Source organism: Bombina bombina, chromosome 6 (assembly GCF_027579735.1).
Source record: "Bombina bombina isolate aBomBom1 chromosome 6, aBomBom1.pri, whole genome shotgun sequence".
In the NCBI taxonomy this organism is placed as follows: Eukaryota; Metazoa; Chordata; class Amphibia; order Anura; family Bombinatoridae; genus Bombina; species Bombina bombina.
Genome location: NC_069504.1, coordinates 937,973,485 through 937,997,469, shown reverse-complemented (window position 1 = coordinate 937,997,469; position 23,985 = coordinate 937,973,485). Strand labels below are relative to the sequence as shown.

The 23,985-nt window shown below is 35.9% G+C and overlaps 1 protein-coding gene across 1 annotated transcript; it reads left to right on the top strand.

Moving 5' to 3' along the window:
* The first annotated feature begins 5,090 nt into the window (after positions 1–5,090).
* On the top strand, positions 5,091–20,395 carry LOC128662382 (putative nuclease HARBI1). The gene is made up of 2 exons (XM_053716173.1): positions 5,091–5,181; positions 20,009–20,395. Exons 1-2 carry the CDS (start codon positions 5,175–5,177, stop codon positions 20,380–20,382), a joined length of 381 nt encoding a protein of 126 aa, XP_053572148.1. The 5' UTR covers positions 5,091–5,174; the 3' UTR covers positions 20,383–20,395.
* Positions 20,396–23,985: the final 3,590 nt, after the last annotated feature.

The following is a 23,985-nucleotide window of genomic DNA, read 5'->3' as shown; positions in this document are numbered from 1 at the left end:
TCTTCAGGAGTTAGAGGTCCTCTAATAAAACTTATATCCATTGCTTCAGCACCAGTTGAACCAGTATGAGGACTGTTAGAAGTGGGATGGTTTAGAACCTTATCCTTCTTATAAACAATTTGAGGAAGCTCTGCTGGATCCATATTTTATGGCTTAGTTGTTATATCAGGTTCCTTGGTTATTTGAATCACAACTGCAGAGTCTAAATAAATTATATTTGTTTCACAACTGAAGTACAGGCTATTATATCAGCATAGACTGTTTTATTCAGAGTGATTTTTATAAGTAATGGCAGTAAGTCTTTATATGGTTATATAATATTGTTATACCATATAAATATTTAGAGGCTGAAAATAAGTATTATTATTAATAACAACTTTTGACATTAGTTGTGCACAAACCCAAATGTGAGAGATAGTGTTCATTGTATAAGCACTGAGGCATGAGACATGTGAGACACACAGACTGCAGCTGCTGACAGGGGCGTGACCTGCTGCGAGACACAGCACACAGAGTAATGCTTGCAGCATGGATATCTGAACACAGACTAGTGATTGCAATTGGTGCTGTGAGACACGCTGAGTTGTAAGGAGCTGTATGGCACGCTGAGATGAATGAAGCTGTGTGACGTCACATAATTCCGTTACTGTCCGGTATGAGAATGTATCAAAGGAAGTTCATAGAATTAAATAAAACATACGTTGCAAACAAAGTAATATCTGAGAGACAAAGTCAATTTACATAAGTTTAAAAGAAAACATGAAATTTGTAATTAGCCGTTACTTAAGGCATCCAAGGTAAATTAGAATTGATACAAGTACCGTAGCGGTAGTAGGTAGAATCCTCCTGATGGAAATTAAATAGCAATTCCTGTAGAGATGTGGAGTTGAAATAACTTAATACTTCTTGGAATAGCAATCTTCAGGATGAATGAGACTAGTTGTTATTAGTCCCTTTGTGAGACCAAACTGCAGCTGGTATTTGTAAATCCAAATGTTAAAGTAGTAGAAGTAAATCTTCTTTTGATAAGTATATAGCTTATAAGAAACAGAGCACTGGTTTCAGCAAACAATACTCAACAACTAAGCACTTGTTTGGGGCGGGGTGATGCCTTAAGTACAGGTGAGGAAGGTGAGTTGAGGCAAAAAGTAAAAACAGGACTGGAATCCTTACAATTATTAATTAGTTCATGGCCTGCCGAAATAGCAGATCTATAAACATTAATAGACCTATAAGCCAAACCTTCCTCATAAAGGGAAGAAAGAAAATTCAAAATTTCGTTTAAAGGAGCTGAAAAGGGATCCAAATGTCTTTGACTGCACCAGCCAGACCATCTGGTCCAGGAAGACAAGTAAGATTTCTTAGTTCCTGGAGCCCATGCGTCTTGTAATAAAGATCTAGCTGATGAAGAAAGACCTTCGGAGGCCCAAGATCCCCTGAAATTGTCCATGCAATAAGATGCAGAGAACCTTGAAGAACTAGGTCATGAAAATCTCTGTTTGGATCTGATAGAAGGTAAGGAACCAAGGGAAGAAGAATTGGAAATTGGTACGACATCTCCAACAGAGACGGGTACCAGGACTGGGTTGGCCAAAATGGGGAGATCAGAAGTAGCGAAATTTTGCTCCTCCTGACCACATTCAACACTCGAGGAATCATCGAGAAAGGTGGGAATGCATAGGCACCTTGACGTGGCCAAGATTGGAGAAATGCATCTATCGCTAGAGCTTCTGGATCCGGGCGCCAACTGTAAAAGGGGAGAATCTGATAATTGAGACGGGAGGCAAATAAATCTATTGACAAAGGACCTCTGGTAAGAAGTAATTTTTGAAAGAGATCTGGATGTAATTTCCAATCGCTTGAGTCTGTTAAATAACGGGAACCCCAATCTGCTGCAGTATTGGAGAGACCCGGAATATATTCTGCTTGAATAGAAATATTGTTCCGGAGACACTGATGAACAAAATTCTTTGTGATATCTGACAATTGTTTGGAGTGAGTGCCACCCAAACGATTCAGATAACGAACCGCCGAAATATTGTCCATCCTCAAAAGAATTGAAATAGGAGAGTTCTGTTTGATAAAGCTCTTGATCGCAAAGGATCCTGTTATAAGTTCGAGGCAATTGATATGTAGATTGCGTTCTGAAATGGACCATTTGCCTCCAGTTATCTGAGAACCACATCTTGCTCCCCAACCTGAATTGCTTGCATCTGACTCTATTATAATATCTGGAGCTTTCCCAAATATAGCTTTGCCATTCCAAGCTTCGATATTGGAAAGCCACCAGATCAATTCTGTCCTTGCTTCTTCTGATAAAGAGATTCTGTGAGAATAAGACAAACCCTTTCTCAAATAGAAAATCTTTAATCTTTGTAAAGCTCTGTAGTGTAAGGGAGCAGGAAATATTGCTTGAATAGAAGAAGACAGAAGACCCACTATTCTTGCAAGAGTCCTGATAGGAAAGAACTTCTTCTTTAGAAGGTGAGAAATTTCTGATTTTATTTTCTTTATTTTCTCTGACGGTAAGCTTAGGGTAGAAACTGTAGTATCTATTAAAAAAGCCTAGAAAAACCAACTTCTGGGATGGAGTCAGAACCGATTTCTTGAAATTGACTAGAAAACCTAGGTTCTTCAAAATGTCTAAAGTCATCTCTAGCTGTTTGGAAAGGAGAGAAGGGTCCTGATTCATAATGAGAATGTCATCCAAGTAAATAATTAAACGAATTCCTCTCAATCTCAACCATGCTGCAACAGGTTTTAAAATCTTGGTAAAAACCCATGGAGCGGATGATAAACCGAAGGGGAGACAAGTAAACTGCCAAATAGAACTTTTCCAAATAAACCTGAGAAACTTGCGATGCGAAGAATGAATAGGAACTGTTAAGTAAGCATCTGTTAAGTCTAATCTTACTAACCAATTTTTGTCCATAAGACAGTCTCTCAAAAGATGAATACCTTCCATCTTGAAATGGTTGTATGATAGGAAGGCATTCAGATTTCTCAGATTTATCACTGGACGAAGAGAACCTTCTTTCTTTTTCACAAAGAACATGTTGCTGAGGAATGAGTCTAGCATATCTGGCGCTATTTCTATAGCTTGTTTTAGATGGAGATTGGAGATCTCTTGATCTAATACATCTGAATCTGTTTTTGCAAAAACAATGGGATTTGGGATTTGAACTTGGAAGGGAGGGGAAATAAAATCTAGAAGAAGACCTGAGACAGCTTTTATTACCCAAACATCTGATGTAATTACTTTCCAATTTTCTATGAAAAGGGATAATCTGCCTCCAACTTTGTGTGGAGAAAAATTTGTGAATTGTATAGGAAATGATTTTACCTGAGAAAGGTCTGGGACGAGATCTTGACCTTGAAAATCTTGGGTTCCAGGGACGTTGTCTCGTTGGGAAGAAGCTTGAGAGTGAAGGATTGGGAGGAGGATATTGCTGGTATTGCTGAAATTGAGGTCTGTTATTAAAGTTTAACGACCGGGAAAGCGACCTCTTCCTTTCCCGGTCCATTCAAAAACACGACTATGAGGATAAAATATCTTTTTTGTGGAGGTTTTGACCTTATTTAGAGAATTGAAGGTATTGACGTATGCACTAAGTTCCTTCAATCCTAAATCACCAAAAAGAAGCCCTTCGGCTTGGGGACCCATCTCTGTAGGGGCAAAATCAGAAATTTTGGGGTCAATACGCCTTAAGACCATCCTCCTGCGTTGAGAGGACATGGCCGTGTTGGCGTCTCCAAATAAATAAACTAATCTTTGAATCCACTGTCTGACAGTATAAGGATCCAACATTACCTTGTTGACAATTGCCTCCTCTGTGAGTTCAAAAATTTTTGTAATTGGACCCAAAGAATCCAAATATCTGTCCTGGCAAGCTTTCAGGAATCTGTCGGGACCTTTCTTAAGGTTAAAGTTTAAAGGTTAAAGTTTTTGTTATTAACAAATTTTACAATGTTTGCATCTATCTCTGGTGTAATTGAAGATTTGTGGGGAAGATCTGGGCGAGGACACTCAGCTTTTAAAGTTGATCTTGCCTTATTAGATAGAGATTTTCTCAAATAATAATCTAAAAATTTAGCGACCCTTTTAGATGGTCTCCAATTAGAAGATCTAGGGTGTTGTAAATCTTCTGGGTCTAAGTACTCTAGACCTTCATTATCAACCAGTTTAGGTTTTGATTTCTTTATAGGTTTTTTAACTTTTTTGAGTTTTTTGAGTCTTTTAGCTCTTTTGGCTTTAGGGTAATAGTCTGACGATGAACTCTCAGAGAGTTCTGGAGAGTAAATAGACTGCCAAGAATTCAAATCTGAGTTAACTTCAGTTTCAGTATTGGAGTCCGGAGACTCAGTTGTAGAGGCGAAGTCTACCATACTCTTGGCAGCACGTTTTTTTGGAGCAATAATTTCTGAATCAGAATCTGAATCTGAAACTAATTTTTTTGATTTGTGAGTTTTAATACTAATATCGGCAGGAGATATATTGGAAGCTCCATGTAAATAATTAAAAAAAATTCTTTTAGTCTTTTGAGATAAATGCTTACTCTTGTGAGTAGCTTTTCTGGTGTTTCCAGAATTTTTATTGAAAGTATCAATAGCTGTCTGAAACTGATTCCTTAAATCTTTTATTGAAGAATCAATCATGTTTTTTACTGATTCTGCATTAAATGCAAAAGAGTCTCCTTGAGACATAATGCTAAATACAGTAAATATAAATAAATATTTTTAAAACAATAATAAATTACTAAATGTAAATAACTTAATTATATATAATAATGGAAAAATTAATTGATATAGGACAACAATGAATACAATTACCAGAGTTGAATGATGCAAACAATGAAGAAAAACTAAGTTAGCAAGATAAAATTTAGAGCAGATAACAAACAGTTAACTTGTAAAAAAAAAAATCCTCACAGAAAGAAGCTAATTATCAAGGAATGTCTGGGCAAGTGGCCAAAAAGCTGAACAGAGAGCAATTAGAAACAATGTTGCAACTCAGCTGAAGTAAACAGAGGGGAGATGCGTCACAGTATTATTAAGGAAGTGATGAGTCACAAGATGGATGGGGTCATGTGACCTGAGAGAAGATGTCGGCAAGTAAGCAGTAAGACTGACCAGAGGAGTGAGACAGGCAAAAAGTGCACAGGGGAACAAGTAAAATGAAAGGTAATAGTAAATAGGGCAAATAGAACAAATTAAATACATAAAATATGAAAATAAACAAAACTGTAGAAACAGAAAAAAGTAAGAAATAAAACAGGGAAAACTCTTTTAAAAACAAATAAATATAACAAGTTAAGGTAACAATAAAGCTAACATTAACCAGGAAATAAATTTTATTTAATGCACAATAAATGTTATTTCAAAATTGCTATGAAATACTTAACTTTAGCAGAGCAGCAAAAGAAAAGAGGCAGTTGGGATTGTGTGGGGACCTTTTATAACATATGGAACTATGCTGATTGGTCTGTTTTGAACTTCAACTTCCAATGTGGTTTTTCATTGGTCATTGTTTTTATTTCATTTCTTTCTATGTTATATGTTTAATGTATTATGTTACTTTGAATGGCTGTGGAGTAGTAAAGGAAAAGGCTTATGCAAAATATAAGTCTCTGTCCTTGTAATAAAATCTGTGTTAACATATGGGCATGTCAGAAACTCAGAAGAGGGGGGAGGGGAGGCTATGTGTGCACTGTGCTGCAGAAAAGCCAACAAGATTGGTCATAAGCAGGGCAATACAAAATGTATAAGTTAAATAAGTTTAATACATTGTATAGAACAAATCAAAGTTCCTATCCAAATAAGATCAGCATCTTATACATGAAATCAATAAATCATGAAAGCACATAAATACATAGGTAAAGTGCATCAAAGGCATTGAAGGCATTAATGTGTGTTAATCTGTGTTAACATATGGGCATGTCAGAAACTCAGAAGAGGAGGGGGGAGGGGAGGCTATGTGTACACTGTGCTGCAGAAAAGCCAACAGTTAACATTGTTAAACCAAATAATTGCAAGTAATTGAAAATAATTGACAATAATTCAAAGGTCTGCAAATGATGTGTGTCCCCCTAAAAGCATTAGTAACCAATATATACGCATGTACATACCAATGTCTGTAAGGGCCAGGGTTCATATTTGTTAAGACAGTTGCAGAAAATGGCAGTTGCAGAAAAAAACCGGAAATTCAAAAAGGCTCTGTCTGCTGGTTGTCATGGCAACCCATGTATACAAGAAAAGGGGCCATAAAACTATGTAGCAAAGCAGTAGCAGACAATGGAGAGTAGTTATGCACAGAGAAGTGCAACATCACGGCGCTATGTATTCAATTGTTACATTTGTCAGTTTACTAATTATTACATATAGCGATGTGCGTGTATATAGTCAAAAAGGCATATCACATACCAAGGTCCATTATGTTCTCCAGCGCTGTGAAACATCGGGGGGGGGGGGGGGAAGAGAAAAACCGGGAACTTCATTGTAAGCAGCAAGGCAGCGTTACCGGTCGGTTGCCATAGCAACCCAATCAAACAGCTACCATAAGCATTTAAATTACAGCGCTGAGAAGGGGCTTATTAAATAACGATAAAAAGTAAAAAGAAATGTCAGCCAAGCAACAAGTAAAGCCCGTGCCTGATGTCAAAAAATAGCAAAGCATGTAATGTAATGTGGTCAGAAGCGGCACATGGTTGGCTATGTGCATGTAAAAATCATCCTAGGGGATTGTCAATGAAAGTTATATAGTACATTGAAAGTTATATAATACAAGTTATACAATACAATGAAAGTTATATAATACAATGAGAAGGTGGCAGACCCTCCAGTGGATGAAATATGGGAGGATGTAAGAGCAGATTAAATCAGACATACTTCATTGTATATCACAAATATGAACTACAATTAATCAAGCATTGTAAACATTTGTAAACGTAAATACATATTAGAGCTATCAAAATGGAAATTGATAGAGTCCCAAAGTCAAAAATCACAAACACACCTGCCAATCTAGATGTGTATTGAGCCCTTTTGGTATTAGGGTCTCCAGAGTATAGGTCCAGCGGGCTTCCTTTCTAAGTAGAAGTGTATTTCTGTCACCCCCCCTGCTAAGGGGAGGGACATGGTCAATAATAGTGTACCTGAGGTCCTTGACCGTGTGGTTGCAGTTGGCGAAATGGCGTGCCACCGGTTGCTCTGAAGTTCCATTTTTTATAGCCAATCTGATGGCCGACCGATGGTTAGCCATTCTTGTGCGTAGGTCATCTGTCGTTTTACCCACGTAAAAAAGACCACAAATACAGTGTAGCAAATAAACTATATGTGTAGTGGTACAAGTTAATCTGTATTTGTGGTAGTACTTTTTCCTCTTATGTGGGTGCGTGAAGTAATTGCCAGTTGTTAAGGCACTACAAGTAGTGCAGCCGATGCACCTAAATACACCTTTTTTATCCAATTTGAGCCAGGTACCCTTGGTATAACTCTTAACTGGGTCAGTTTTTACCAATATGTCCCTTAGGGATCTGGATCTCCTAAAGCCAATGCGGGGTGGGGGCATTTGTTGAAACGGTAAGGCGGGGTCTGTGTTAATGACATGCCAATTGTCCTGTAGGTGTTGGCTGATTTTCTGTTTGTCCCCAGTATAGGTGGTCACAAAGGTCATCCTAGGGGTATTTTTATCATCCCTATTAGTATCTTGATTAGTCAATAGTTGTGTTTTTTTGTTGTGCCAGAAGTTTTGGAGGATAACCCCGCTGTGTTAATCTATTAGCCATTTCAATTAGTTGTATATCCTTGTGCGAGTCCAGAGAGTTATTTCTAATGACCCTTTGTAGTTGCGATTTTGGTAATGCGCTTTTTAGCGCTGGGGGATGGCAAGATGTGTAGGATAGGAGTGAATTCCTATCTGTATCTTTCCTGAATAGGGTGGATTGTAGTTTATCACCATCCTTAACCCCTTAAGGACCAGCGACGTACCCTGTATGTCACTGGCCTTTTTTTGGGACTTGATTGTTTTATAGCGCGGTCTTGCCACCAGCGTTAGGACTGCTCTATTCCACAAAGCCTTCTGGAGGGAGGGCATTAATAGCGTATTCTTGCTAGACTTGTGCTATTATGTCCTGAAAAAACCCTTAACGACCAGTGACATACAGGGTACATTGTGGTCATTAAGGGGTTAAACAGGCGTATATCCAAAAAATCAATAGAGGCAAAAGAATAGTTAATTTTAAATTTCAAAGCCATAGATGCACTGTTTAGTTGTTGGAACCAAACGAGTAGTTCTTGTTCTGAACCGCTCCACACCAGTAGCAGGTCATCTATATAGCGTTTGTAGAATTTAATCCGCTGGTCTTTGAATAGGTCCGTATCTGTTGTTTCAAAGTGTGCCATGTAGAGGTTGGCATATGACGGTGCCACATTAGACCCCATTGCGGTCCCTTGTTTCTGTAAGTAGAAATGCTTTTCAAACTTAAAATAGTTTGTTGCTACTGGTGTGGAGCGGTTCAGAACAAGAACTACTCATTTGGTTCCAACAACTAAACAGTGCATCTATGGCTTTGAAATTTAAAATTAACTATTCTTTTGCCTCTATTGATTTTTTGGATATACGCCTGTTTAAGGATGGTGATAAACTACAATCCACCCTATTCAGGAAAGATACAGATAGGAATTCACTCCTATCCTACACATCTTGCCATCCCCCAGCGCTAAAAAGCTCATTACCAAAATCACAACTACAAAGGGTCATTAGAAATAACTCTCTGGACTCACACAAGGATCTACAACTAATTGAAATGGCTAATAGATTCACACAGCGGGGTTATCCTCCAAAACTTCTGGCACAACAAAAAACACAACTATTGACTAATCAAGATACTAATAGGGATGATAAAAATACCCCTAGGATGACCTTTGTGACCACCTATACTGGGGACAAACAGAAAATCAGCCAACACCTACAGGACAATTGGCATGTCATTAACACGGACCCCGCCTTACCGTTTCAACAAATGCCCCCACCCCGCATTGGCTTTAGGAGATCCAGATCCCTAAGGGACATATTAGTAAAAACTGACCCAGTTAAGAGTTATACCAAGGGTACCTGGCTCAAATTGGATAAAAAAGGTGTATTTAGGTGCATCGGCTGCACTACTTGTAGTGCCTTAACAACTGGCAATTACTTCACGCACCCACATAAGAGGAAAAGTACTACCACAAATACAGATTAACTTGTACCACTACACATATAGTTTATTTGCTACACTGTATTTGTGGTCTTTTTTACATGGGTAAAACGACAGATGACCTACGCACAAGAATGGCTAACCATCGGTCGGCCATCAGATTGGCTATAAAAAATGGAACTTCAGAGCAACCGGTGGCATGCCATTTCGCCAACTGCAACCACACGGTCAAGGACCTCAGGTACACTATTATTGACCATGTCCCTCCCCTTAGCAGGGGGGGTGACAGAAATACACTTCTACTTAGAAAGGAAGCCTGCTGGACCTATACTCTGGAGACCCTAATACCAAAAGGGCTCAATACACATCTAGATTGGCAGGTGTGTTTGTGATTTTTGACTTTGGGACTCTATCAATTTCCATTTTGATAGCTCTAATATGTATTTACGTTTACAAATGTTTACAATGCTTGATTAATTGTAGTTCATATTTGTGATATACAATGAAGTATGTCTGATTTAATCTGCTCTTACATCCTCCCATATTTCATCCACTGGAGGGTCTGCCACCTTCTCATTGTATTATATAACTTTCATTGTATTGTATAACTTGTATTATATAACTTTCAATGTACTATATAACTTTCATTGACAATCCCCTAGGATGATTTTTACATGCACATAGCCAACCAGGTGCCGCTTCTGACCACATTACATTACATGCTTTGCTATTTTTTGACATCAGGCACGGGCTTTACTTGTTGCTTGGCTGACATTTCTTTTTACTTTTTATCGTTATTTAATAAGCCCCTTCTCAGCGCTGTAATTTAAATGCTTATGGTAGCTGTTTGATTGGGTTGCTATGGCAACCGACCGGTAACGCTGCCTTGCCTTGCTGCTTACAATGAAGTTCCCGGTTTTTCTCTCCCCCCCCCCCCCCCCGATGTTTCACAGCGCTGGAGAACATAATGGACCTTGGTATGTGATATGCCTTTTTGACTATATACACGCACATCGCTATATGTAATAATTAGTAAACTGACAAATGTAACAATTGAATACATAGCGCCGTGATGTTGCACTTCTCTGTGCATAACTACTCTCCATTGCCTGCTACTGCTTTGCTACATAGTTTTATGGCCCCTTTTCTTGTATACATGGGTTGCCATGACAACCAGCAGACAGAGCCTTTTTGAATTTCCCGTTTTTTTCTGCAACTGCCATTTTCTGCAACTGTCTTAACAAATATGAACCCTGGCCCTTACAGACATTGGTATGTACATGTGTATATATTGGTTACTAATGCTTTTAGGGACACACACATCATTTGCAGACCTTTGAATTATTGTGAATTATTTTCAATTACTTGCAATTATTTGGTTTAACAATGTTGACTGTTGGCTTTTCTGCAGCACAGTGTACACATAGCCTCCCCTCCCCCCCCCCTCTTCTGAGTTTCTGACATGCCCATATGTTAACACAGATTAACACACATTAATGCCTTCAATGCCTTTGATGCACTTTACCTATGTATTTATGTGCTTTCATGATTTATTGATTTCATGTATAAGATGCTGATCTTATTTGGATAGGAACTTTGATTTGTTCTATACAATGTATTAAACTTATTTAACTTATACATTTTGTATTGCCCTGCTTATGACCAATCTTGTTGGCTTTTCTGCAGCACAGTGCACACATAGCCTCCCCTCCCCCCTCTTCTGAGTTTCTGACATGCCCATATGTTAACACAGATTAACACACATTATGCCTTCAATGCCTTTGATGCACTTTACCTATGTATTTATGTGCTTTCATGATTTATGGATTTCATGTTTAAAGATGCTGATCTTATTTGGATAGGAACCTTGATTTGTTCTATACAATGTATTTAACTTATACATTTTGTATTGCCCTGCTTATGACCAATCTTGTCCTGCTGTTTATTTTATGTATTTATGTTCACTATTTTTGCTGTTTGGGTCAGACTCATTTGTTGCCATGGGGGTGTCCTCACTTGTGGGAGGCACCTTACTGTGGAGAGCATGTGATTGGCTGGCCCACCTTTATAAGGGTGTCTGGTGTGGGTTTTTGCTCATATTGTATTTTGTATGTCTGAGGAAGGGGCTAATCCCCCGAAAACGTTCACATAATTGGAATAAAACTTTGAAAAGTCCTGGTGAGTGCACTCTTCATTACTTTCTATTTACCTATCTGCTGCACCCTGGGCATGTTATTTGGATTTCTGGAGTGCTTGTCTACTTTGAATTTTATATATATATATATATATATATATATATATATATATATATATATATATATATATATATATATATATATATATATATATATATATATTTAGATGTACATATATATATATATTTAGATGTACATTATTTTATACTTAAATTCTTTAAAGGAATAGTCTAGTCAAAATTAAACTTTAATGATTCAGATAGAGCATGCAATTTTAAGCAGCTTTCTTATTTACTCCTATTATCCATTTTTCTTCATTCTCTTGGTATCTTTGTTGGAAAAAGCAAGAATATAAGCATTGGAGCCGGCCTATTTTTTTGTTCAGCACCTGGGTAAAATAGAAACATAGATATTGACGGCAAATAAGAGCCATAGGCCCAGCAAGTCTGCCTGATATTACCTAACAGTATAAACTTATCTAGTTTGTAGGATAGCCTTATGCTTGTCCCCTGCATTTTTAAAGTCCCCCACAGTGTTTGTTGCTACTACCTCTTGAGGAAGTTTATTCCATAAATCAATCACTCTTTCTGTAAAGAAGTGCTTCCTCAAATTACTCCTGAATCTACTACCCTTTAGCTTGAGATCATGACCCCTTGTTCTTGAATTTTCCATTTTACGTAAAATACCCACAGCTTCCGTTTTTCTAAGCCCTTTAATGTACTTGAAAATTGCTATCATATCACCTATTTCCCTTCTCTCCTCTAAGCTATACATATTTAGGTCATTGAGCCTATCCTGGTAAGTTTTATTTTTTAGACCATGTACCATTTTGGTAGCCCTCCTTTGCACAGATTCAAGTTTGTTAATATCCTTCTGAAGATATGGCCTCCAGAACTGCACACAATACTCAAGATGAGGCCTAACTAATGATCTATAAAGTGGCATAAGAAACTTACTATTTCTGCTGCAAATACCTCTACCAATACATCCAAGCATTCTGCTAGCCTTACTCACTGCATTACTACATTGTTTACTAAGTTTTAAATCATCTGAAATAATAATTCCCAAGTCCTGTTCCTCATCTGTAACAGTCAGTAAAGTGTCATTGAGTGTGTAATTAGCATTTGGATTTTTCATCCCTAAATGCATTATTTTACACTTTACTGTGTTAAACTTTAGATCCCAGTCGTTTGTCCAAACCTCCAATTGTTGTATATCACTGTTTGCTGATTGTAGCCACAAATCAGCAAACGGTACCCAGGTGCTGAACCAAAAATGTATCAGCTCCTAACCTTACATTTAGATAAAGATACCTAGAGAACAAAGAAAAATTGATAATATAAGTAAATTAGAAAATTGATTAAAATCGCATGCTATATCTGAATCATGAAATTTTAACTTTGACCAAACTATTCCTTTAAATGGTTAAGCTCATGACCGCTTGGTATATATTTATACAATTCTATAATGGTTAACAACTAGATGGCAGTGTTGTATAGTATTATTGAAATGATGTTAAACAGTGCTCCTTCGGTAAAAACATTCATTAGCAGGGTTTATAGGGGATGCACTTCCATGCACGGTGTGTTGAAACAACTCATTCATGAGAGTACCTTCCAGTATGCCTGCACCTACATTATTGAACTTGTAAACTGGAACAAGCATTCATGAACATGACTTTAGTAATGTAGCAATGTTGTCACCTGGCTATTTTCTATGTTATTTACTAAAATCCTAATGACAAAAAAAAAAAAAAAAAACTTTTTTTTTTTTTTTTTTTTTTTATACACTTCTTGTCACACTGTATACACTGCCTTGTCACATGCCATAAAATATAAATATAATAATGGTATTCTCTGAACCGACATTTAAGCAGCACAAAAAGCTCAAAACATCTTATAAACAAAGGGGTTAACTATACTTATTGTAAGGATGTCATCCTTTTGGAAGAGTTATATTATTTTCGTTCAGTTTTAATCTAGAGGAGTCATTTTAATACCACTAGGTTAGAACATGGCAATATATTTGGGATGCTGGCAAGCTGCATGGGAGTTTCCAAATAGAAGGAGAATGGAAGGTTGAACTTTAAGGGGAGTAATTCATTAAATTCTAAAACAGCCATTCAGACTGCTTTCAGATGAAATTTCCTGTTGACTTCAATAGATTTGACATCAATGGAAGATTTGAGCTGAAAAATTGCCTAAATGTCCAGTTTCAGAGTGTAATAAATTACACTTTTAGTACAAAACCAATCCCTTATTGTTGAAGAAACCAAAAGATAAAAATTCAGCTCACGTCTTTAAAAGTTGCCTTTATACTGTTCTATAGAGAAATCAATATTTATTTTAATTCTACTACAATGAAAACAGATAAAAATATACATAAAAATAAAAAAAAAGATGCAAGAATAAATTATTTTTCAGAATTATTAAAGGGACATTACATTTTTCTTTCAAAATTCAGATAGAGAATACAATTTTAAACAGCATTCAAATGTATTTATATTATTTAATTTACTTTAATTTTAGATATCCGTTGTTGAAGTAATAACAATGCACATGAATGAGCCAATCACACGAGGCATCTATGTGCAGCCACCAATTTGCAGCGGCTGAGCCTATTTAGATATGTTTTTCAACAAAGGATATAAAGAGAATGAAGCAAATTAGATAGAAATAAATAAGAAAGTTGTTTAAAATTGCATGCTCTATATAAATCATAAGAGAAATAAAAATGGTTTTAATGTCCCTTTAAAATTTCAGTGTTCATTTTGTGATTTCTCTAACACAAATGTGTTGTTTTTTTCAAGTTTTGCATGTTCAAATGAATATAATCAGTGAAATATTTCAATGTTATAAGTAATATATCAAATTTAATTATTACGCATGATACCACCTGTCCTCACGCATGATACCACCTGTCTATTTCAACATAGAGAGAGAGAGAGAGAGAGAGAGAGAGAGAGAGAGAGAGAGAGAGAAAGAGACAGAAAATGCATTCATTATTGTTTGACTATCAAGACAATGAATTGGTGTTAACAAAGTAAAATAACTGCTGTAACATATATTTTGCAATAGTTTACTTTTGTTATAAAGTTTTCAGAAATAATTTTATACATTTTATTAAACCAAAGAACTATCACCCAGATTACAAGTTGTGCGTTAAACCGGGTGTGTAAATAACGCAAAAAAATGAGTGATATTGTACTCTCCAAAGCGCTGTCATTACAAGTTACTGAAAAACCTTCTTTTTTTTGTGCAATATGGTGCGATAAGCTCAATACTGCACCAAACCCAAGTCCTGACTTGACGTGCTTGTGCACGTTTTCCCCTATAGATATCAATGGAGAGAAAGTGTTATAAAAAAATGGCAATGGCGGAAAAAAACTAAGCTACCCATTGCCCCTAAAGAGTGATTTGTAAGGGCATTCAGCTCTTTTGTGCCCATTAAAATAAAAAAAAAACTAATCTAAAAAAAAACACCTGAAAACCCCAAAAAACCTAGCACTAACCCCAGAAAATGTACTCACCATTCCCGAAGTCTGGAAGCCCAGACGGAGCAAAATCTTCATCCAGACTGTGAAAATTTTCTTCCAGGGCGGCACCATCTTCTATCTTCTTCCCAGGAGTGCGGAGCGGTCTTCAGCGATGCGCGGATCTGGAGCACTGATCTTCATCTGGAGCGCTGGTCCTCTTCAGTGGCGGCGGTCTTCATCGACATGGATCCTCCTCATGCGATCGTCCGCCACACACTCAAGCTTGAATACTGTTGCATTCCTCTTGGCTGAAATAGTCAAATAAGCCAATAGGATGAGAGTTGCTTAAATCCTATTGGCCCAATATAAAAGGGGTACCTTTCATTCAAGCTTGAGTGTGCGATGGACGATCACATGAAGAGGATCCACGTCTCTGAAGACTGCTGCCGCTGAAGACCACCAGCGCTCTTGATGACGACCAGCACTCCGGATCCGCGCATCACCGAAGACCGCTCCAGACCTCCAGGAAGGAGATAGAAAATGGTGTCACCCTGGAAGAAGATCTTCGCCACCTGGATGAAAACTTTGCTATGCCTGGAATTCCGGACTTCAGGAACGATGAGTACATTTTCTGAGGTTAGTGTTAGTTTTTTGTTATGTTTTTTTGGGTGGGTGTTTTTTAGATTATGGCTTTCTTTATTTTAATGGGCAAAAAAGAGCTGAATGCCCTTTTAAGGGCAATGCCCATACAAATGGGTAGCTAAGATTTTTTTTTAGACTTAGGTTTTTTTATTTTGGGGGGTTTGTTGGGTGGGGTTTATTTTTTGTAATCTTAATGTCTTTTTATTTTATCATAATTTTAGTGGGGGTTTTTTTTTGGTAATGTTAGATTTTTTGATTTTTTTCGTAGTGTTAGGTTTTTAATTTTGTAATTTTTTTTTTATTTTTAGTTTATTTTATCTTTTTAAAATAGTAATGTTAGGTTAATTTATAGTTTAATCTTAGGGTTTTTTATTGCACAGGTATGTTTTTATTTATTTGAAGGTAGTTATATTGTAAGTTTAATTTAAAGTTAGGGGGGTGTTAGGTTTATGGGTTAATAGTTTAATTTAGTGTGTTGCTATGTGGGGGGCCGGCAGTTTAGGGGTTAATAGTTTTAGTTTAGTATAAGCGATGTGGGGGCAGGCAGTTTAGTAGTTAATAGGTTTATTATAGTAGTAACGATGTGGGTGGGTGGCGGTTTAGGGGTTAATAGGTTTATAATAGTAGTAGCAAAGTGGGTCGGTGGCAGTTTAGTGGTAAATAGGTTTATTATAGTATTTGCAATGGGGGATGATGGTTTAGGGGTTAATAGGATTTATATAGTATTGTATTTATGATGCTGAGGATGGGGGTTTAGGGGTTAATAGGTTTTATATATAGGAATATAAGTCTCTTAAAGAGGACCAAGAAGGACGCTAGTTAAAAATTAACTTTTATTGTTACAAAAGATAAAAAGAATTAAAGAACTAAATTAAAAGCACAAATCAGCCATGTACTAGATTTGATATAATATATATTATAACACTCATAGATATATTAGGGTGTTATATATCAAGTGGGGATCCACCAATTATATCTAATGAGCAAGGTGTATATACTTTCATAGGAGGTGGATTATGATTGAACGATTAACCATTGTGCACTGTTAGGTACAGAATTATTTAGCAGGTATGCTGAGGGCAGATCACTGCCCACTGTGTAGCAGTGCAAGTCTAAAAGCGAAGGTATACAGTATGTGTTTAATTAGAGGCGTTAGTATCATGCTGTTCAACAGTATATTGAAATATAAGGCAGTTTCACTACTGTCTAAACTACTTCTCTCAGTAGAATAAAATAGTACATAGATATAATATGTATATAGGTAGAGAGAAGTAGAGCAGTGTTACTGCAGTGTGTAGTACTACCCTCTGCTAAGTTGGATCGAGCGTGTAAAAAGTGTATAAGTACTAAAATATTAAGCGGTTACGCTAGTGTCAAAAAACACTGCCCGCTGCTGCATTGAGCAGTGCATGTAAATTGTATACAAATATAGGTTTATTATAAAGCACTATTTTATGATAATGATACAATATTAACACCTCCTCACAACTATTATGATTACAATTAGGATGCTATATATCAAGTGGGAATCCACTAGTTGTATCGAATGAGCAAGGTGTATATACTTTTTAAGGAGGTGGTTTACGATTGAACGATTATCCAACGTACACTGTTAGGTACTTAATACTTTAGCAGGTATGCTGAGGACAGAACACTGCCCACTGTGTAGCAGTGCAAGTAAAAGCGGAGGTATATGTGTTTTATTAGAGACACTAGGACATGTTGTTCAACAGTATACTGGAATATATGGCAGTTTCACTACTGTCTAAACTACTGCTCTCAGTTAAATAAGATAGTACATATAGTATGTATATAAGTAGAGAGAAGTAGAGCAGTGTTACTGCCGTGTGCAGCACTGCCCTCTGCTAAATTGGATTGAGCGTGTAACAAGTGTATAAGTACTTAAATATTAAGCGGTTACGCTAGTGTCAAAAAACACTGCCCGCTGCTGCATTGAGTAGTGCATGTAAATTGTATACAGCTATGGATTTATTATAAAGCACTATTTACAGATAATAATACGATATTAACTCCTCCTCACAACTACTATGATTACTATGATACTACACTTGTATCCAATAGTCTCTGAACCATTGTAGCTAGGTTAATTATGTACACACAATGTGGTTATACTACCAACAGATCGGTACATGTCCCTATATCAAATGACAAATTATTTTAAAGAGTACATGGAGAATTGCAAGTTAAAAAACGGAGAATCGCTAGATTCTCACTCCTCTAGCGATTCTCAATTTTTTAACTTGCAATTCTCCATGTACTCTTAAAAATTATTTGTAATTTGATATAGGGACATATACAGATCTGTTGGTGGTATAGCCACATTGTGTATACATAATTAACCTAGCTACAATGGTTAAGAGACTACTGGATACAAGCGTAGTATCATAGTAATCATAGTAGTTGTGAGGAGGAGTAAATATTGTATTATTATCTGTAAATAGTGCTTTATAATAAATCCATATCTGTATACAATTTACATGCACTACTCAATGCAGCAGCGGGCAGTGTTTTTTGACACTAGCGTAACCGCTTAATATTTAAGTACTTATACACTTGTTACACGTTCGATCCAACTTAGCAGAGGGCAGTGCTGCACATGGCAGTAACACCGCTCTACTTCTCTCTACTTATATACATACTATATGTACTATCTTATTTAACTGAGAGCAGTAGTTTAGACAGAAGTGAAACTGCCATATATTCCAGTATACTGTTGAACAGCATGATACTAGCGTCTCTAATTAAACACATATACATCCGCTTTTAGACTTGCACTGCTACACAGTGGGCAGTGTTCTGTCCTCAGCATACCTGCTAAATTATTAAGTACCTAATAGTATGTTGGATAATCGTACTATCGAAAACCACCTCCTTAGAAAGTATATACACCTTGCTCATTCGATACAACTAGTGGATTCCCACTTGATATATAGCATCCTAATAGTAATCATAATAGTTGTGAGGAGGTGTTAATATTGTATCATTATCAGAAAATAGTGCTTTATAATAAACCTATATCTGTATACAATTTACATGCACTGCTCAATGCAGCAGCGTGCAGTGTTTTCTGACATTTTAGTACTTATACGCTTTTTACACGCTCTATCATACTTAGCAGAGGGCAGTACTGCACACGGCGGTAACACTGCTCTACTTCTCTCTACCTATATAGATATTATGGGCGCCATGTACTAAGCTTCGAAGTGACCGTCCGTCTGTATTTCCGCATCAAAATTTGCTCACGATCTGCTTCTCGTATGTACCAATCAGCGATCTGGTCGAAAAACCACTATTTTCATCAGCGATCGTAATTTTACGCAACTCATAATTCCGAAGCCTTTTTCCACTTACTACATGTTCGATCGCACCTAAATTTGCTGTAATCGGAAATTATGAATGTTACAACTAATCCGTCCGCTCCAACTTTCACTGTAACTTCGCGTGATTTGCTTCGCGACCATTTAGGTAGCGAATACAATAGAAAACTATAGGGGGTATCAACCTGACGCCAGGTAGAAGTAGTTAAGTGTAAGGACTAGACTACTATTGTAGCATTATTGGTTTTTGGATCACTGAATGAAGATGGAGACACTTTTACACATGTTTCTTTTCCGATTAATTCAATTACGAGGAAGAAGGGCTATACAGGCACCGGTTGACAACTTGCAAAGAAGGAGAGGTAGAAGAATCAGAGTCCCTAGAGTTTTCCTTCCACGTATTGGTTTGGAAAGCATTTCTGATTGAGAGATTATCCAGAGATTCCGTTTGGACAGAGAAACTATTATGGAACTTTACAATGAAATAGCAGAATACCTTGAACCAATGACAGCGCGTTCACAAGCCATACCCGGACTATTAAAACTGTTGGCAGCCTTACACTTTTTTGCCACCGGTTCATTCCAAGCTGTGTCTAGCGTTATAATTGGCATCAGCCAGTCTGCTTTTTCGAGGCACCTAACCAAAGTTATTGATGCTTTGATGGTCGTCTTTCCAAGGTACGTGTGCCTTCCAGCGACTCCAGAAGAGTGGCAATCTGTGAAGTCTAATTTTTATAGAATGGCCAGAATGCCCAATGTACTTGAAGCCATCGATTGCACCCATGTTGCAGTCAAACCATCCCGAGAACGTGAGGAAGTTTTCAGGAACAGAAAACAGTACCATTCCCTCAATGTTCAGATGGTGTGTGACCATAACATGAAAATAATCAGTGTCCGTTCCAACTTCCCTGGATCCTGCCATGATTCGTATATCTTGCGTCAGTCTGGGTTATATCAGAAGTTTGAGGAGGGAGAGATGCCTGAAGGATGGCTGTTAGGTAATTATATTTTTGGGATGTTATGATACAGTATTATTATAATTGTCAAACGTAGTTTATGTCATGCATTGTTATGATAGATTTAACTAAAAAACATTGTTAATTCTCATTGAAATTATCGTCTTTATCATCTTTGAAATGTTAATCCTTTTTATTTTTTTCATAGGGGACGCTGGTTATTTCAGTAGAGAATGGTTATTCACACCCTATAACAATCCTCGAAGAAGATGTGAGGTGAAATTCAAGGAGGCACACAGATCCACCCGAGGAATCATCGAGAGAGCATTTGGATTGTTAAAAATGCGCTTTCATTGTCTTGACCACTCAGGTGGTGTCATGCAGTATGCTCCCGAGAAGGTTGCAAAAATTATTCTTGTATGCTGCATTCTCCATAACATTGCAATAAGAAGAGGAATTGAAATTGATGATGAAGAAGAAATATCATTTGAGAACTTCCCTGAGGTCATCTGTAATGATGCACCAACAAGACAGGCTATTAATGCCAAAAATTATGTCGCAGAGAACTATTTTAAGGATTGATTTCATCAAAAGATTGTATTCACAGGACTTCTATTTTTTGGTCTTTTGAATAAAAAACTAAATTTTCACTTTCTGAATAAAATCTTTTTTTTTTCCATCATATACTTGTGTGATTTTTTATTTGTTTTTATTTTTATAAGTTAACAAATTATAATAAACGGTCACATTGGATATTGTTTTTTAATAAAACTTTAATTTTTATTTAAAACCAACATATTGCACAATAAGTATATAAACCAAATAATCATAAAGATCTATAATTATATGACTGTCCTACATAACAAAAAAAAAACTACACTACACTATTGATAACTATATTACACAATAAAATGTATACATCAAACTTCATTTACATTAATCATTACTTGAGAATGGCAATAAATAATACAACTTTTTTATAATTGTATCCAAAGAATTCTCACAATTTAGCAAATATACAATAATGTTGCATAGAGACAGTGAATAACGCTATATTGAGAACATTTTGGGATTTGAGACACCCATCTAGAAAGTTGCTATGGGACCAGGGAGGATGAAGAGAATTGCACCTTTCACATCTGGGGAAATGAGAATTCTAGTGTATGTAATGGATAGATATTTTCCCAAACGCTTAGGGGGTGTCCGGGGAGTCATTCAAGATGAAAGGGACAAAACTATTTATGAAATGATACGCAGAATGTATCGTGTATCAAAAATTAAAAGGACCAGGTGTCAATGTTTGAGACGATACAGTGATGTTAAACGTCGAGAACCACTATATTACCAATCTATTAGGAGCCTTTTAAGGACATGTAAGTTTATAAAATTGTTATTCTTTTAAATTATAAATTCTATGCAAAGTTCATCATCAATATGAGAACTGAAATTATAAGTAGGTTTCAGTGTACCATAGTGATCACTTTCATGTCCATACTGTTTCTTACTGGTATATAATTTTGTTATTCTTTTAAATTATAAATTCTATGCAAAGTTCATCATCAATATGAGATCTGAAATTATAATTGGGTTTCAGTGTACCATAGTGATCACTTTCATGTCCATACTGTTTCTTACTGGTATATAATTTTGTTATTCTTTTACATTATAAATTCTATGCAAAGTTCATCATCAATATGAGAACTGAAAGAATAAATAGGTTTCAGTGTACCATAGTGATCACTTTCATGTCCATACTGTTTCTTACTGGTATATAATTTTGTTATTCTTTTAAATTATAAATTCTATGCAAAGTTCATCATCAATATGAGATCTGAAATTATAATTAGGTTTCAGTGTACCATAGTGATCACTTTCATGTCCATACTGTTTCTTACTGGTATATAATTTTGTTATTCTTTTACATTATAAATTCTTGGCAAAGTTCATCATCAATATGAGAACTGAAAGAATAAATAGGTGTACCATATCACTTTCATGTCCATTCTAATTTAAAACAAATTGAAACACTATAAACATTCTAACACACGAAAATTGAAAACTTTATTATATAACACATTTTAAAACTAAGAAACTTTAAACAAACATATGTACAAATTTTCTATTTCAGATAAGAAGAAAGAAAATATTTGTGGTGCTCCTCCTCCACGTTATGTAAGGCCTATTCTAAATTTGACACCTAGAAGTGAGGCTAGATCCCCACCCTTGCCACTGTCTTTGCTTGACAGACAATTGTCCCCACAGAAAGGAGGTGTCAGGCGCCTAACTGTCGTTCATACACCTCAAGGTACAATAGAACCATGGTTTACATATCTATAGTTATACAACTGTTAAATTTAATAATGATTAGCTTGTTGTGTTATTTACAGAAACCAATAAAAGAGTGATGAAAAAGAAGAAAACAAGGTTCACAAGAATAATACAAATATCTTCTACAGAAGGTATTTTTCTTATATTTTGTACCATTAGCATTTTTCTACTTACAATGTTTTATATAGAATTCCTTATTAATCTTTCATAGATAGTGACAATGAAGCAAATAATGCTCCTGAAAGGATGTCATTAACTTCACCCTCAATTCAACTAGGTAATTGTTTATAAATTTTTTGATTTACTATATTATAGCTTATAGTCAAATCAATAACAAAATATATACCTCAATTTCTAAATATATATTACAGATGCAAGTAGTGAGAAAATCTCAACCAATATTTCTGATATTGATAACGACTGGGACATATCTATGGTTTCTAAATCTACACAGACAAGTACATCTATGGATAATACCACCTCTAACCAAAATGGTAATACAATTTTGTTACCTGCTTATAAATAATCTGTTTTTATTTTAAACATGTTCTCATAATCCTTAATTTATTTTCAGGGAGGATGAAGAGAATTGCACCTTTCACATCTGGGGAAATGAGAATTCTAGTGTATGTAATGGATAGATATTTTCCCAAACGCTTAGGGGGTGTCCGGGGAGTCATTCAAGATGAAAGGGACAAAACTATTTATGAAATGATACGCAGAATGTATCGTGTATCAAAAATTAAAAGGACCAGGTGTCAATGTTTGAGACGATACAGTGATGTTAAACGTCGAGAACCACTATATTACCAATCTATTAGGAGCCTTTTAAGGACATGTAAGTTTATAAAATTGTTATTCTTTTAAATTATAAATTCTATGCAAAGTTCATCATCAATATGAGAACTGAAATTATAAGTAGGTTTCAGTGTACCATAGTGATCACTTTCATGTCCATACTGTTTCTTACTGGTATATAATTTTGTTATTCTTTTAAATTATAAATTCTATGCAAAGTTCATCATCAATATGAGATCTGAAATTATAATTGGGTTTCAGTGTACCATAGTGATCACTTTCATGTCCATACTGTTTCTTACTGGTATATAATTTTGTTATTCTTTTACATTATAAATTCTATGCAAAGTTCATCATCAATATGAGAACTGAAAGAATAAATAGGTTTCAGTGTACCATAGTGATCACTTTCATGTCCATACTGTTTCTTACTGGTATATAATTTTGTTATTCTTTTAAATTATAAATTCTATGCAAAGTTCATCATCAATATGAGATCTGAAATTATAATTAGGTTTCAGTGTACCATAGTGATCACTTTCATGTCCATACTGTTTCTTACTGGTATATAATTTTGTTATTCTTTTACATTATAAATTCTTGGCAAAGTTCATCATCAATATGAGAACTGAAAGAATAAATAGGTGTACCATATCACTTTCATGTCCATTCTAATTTAAAACAAATTGAAACACTATAAACATTCTAACACACGAAAATTGAAAACTTTATTATATAACACATTTTAAAACTAAGAAACTTTAAACAAACATATGTACAAATTTTCTATTTCAGATAAGAAGAAAGAAAATATTTGTGGTGCTCCTCCTCCACGTTATGTAAGGCCTATTCTAAATTTGACACCTAGAAGTGAGGCTAGATCCCCACCCTTGCCACTGTCTTTGCTTGACAGACAATTGTCCCCACAGAAAGGAGGTGTCAGGCGCCTAACTGTCGTTCATACACCTCAAGGTACAATAGAACCATGGTTTACATATCTATAGTTATACAACTGTTAAATTTAATAATGATTAGCTTGTTGTGTTATTTACAGAAACC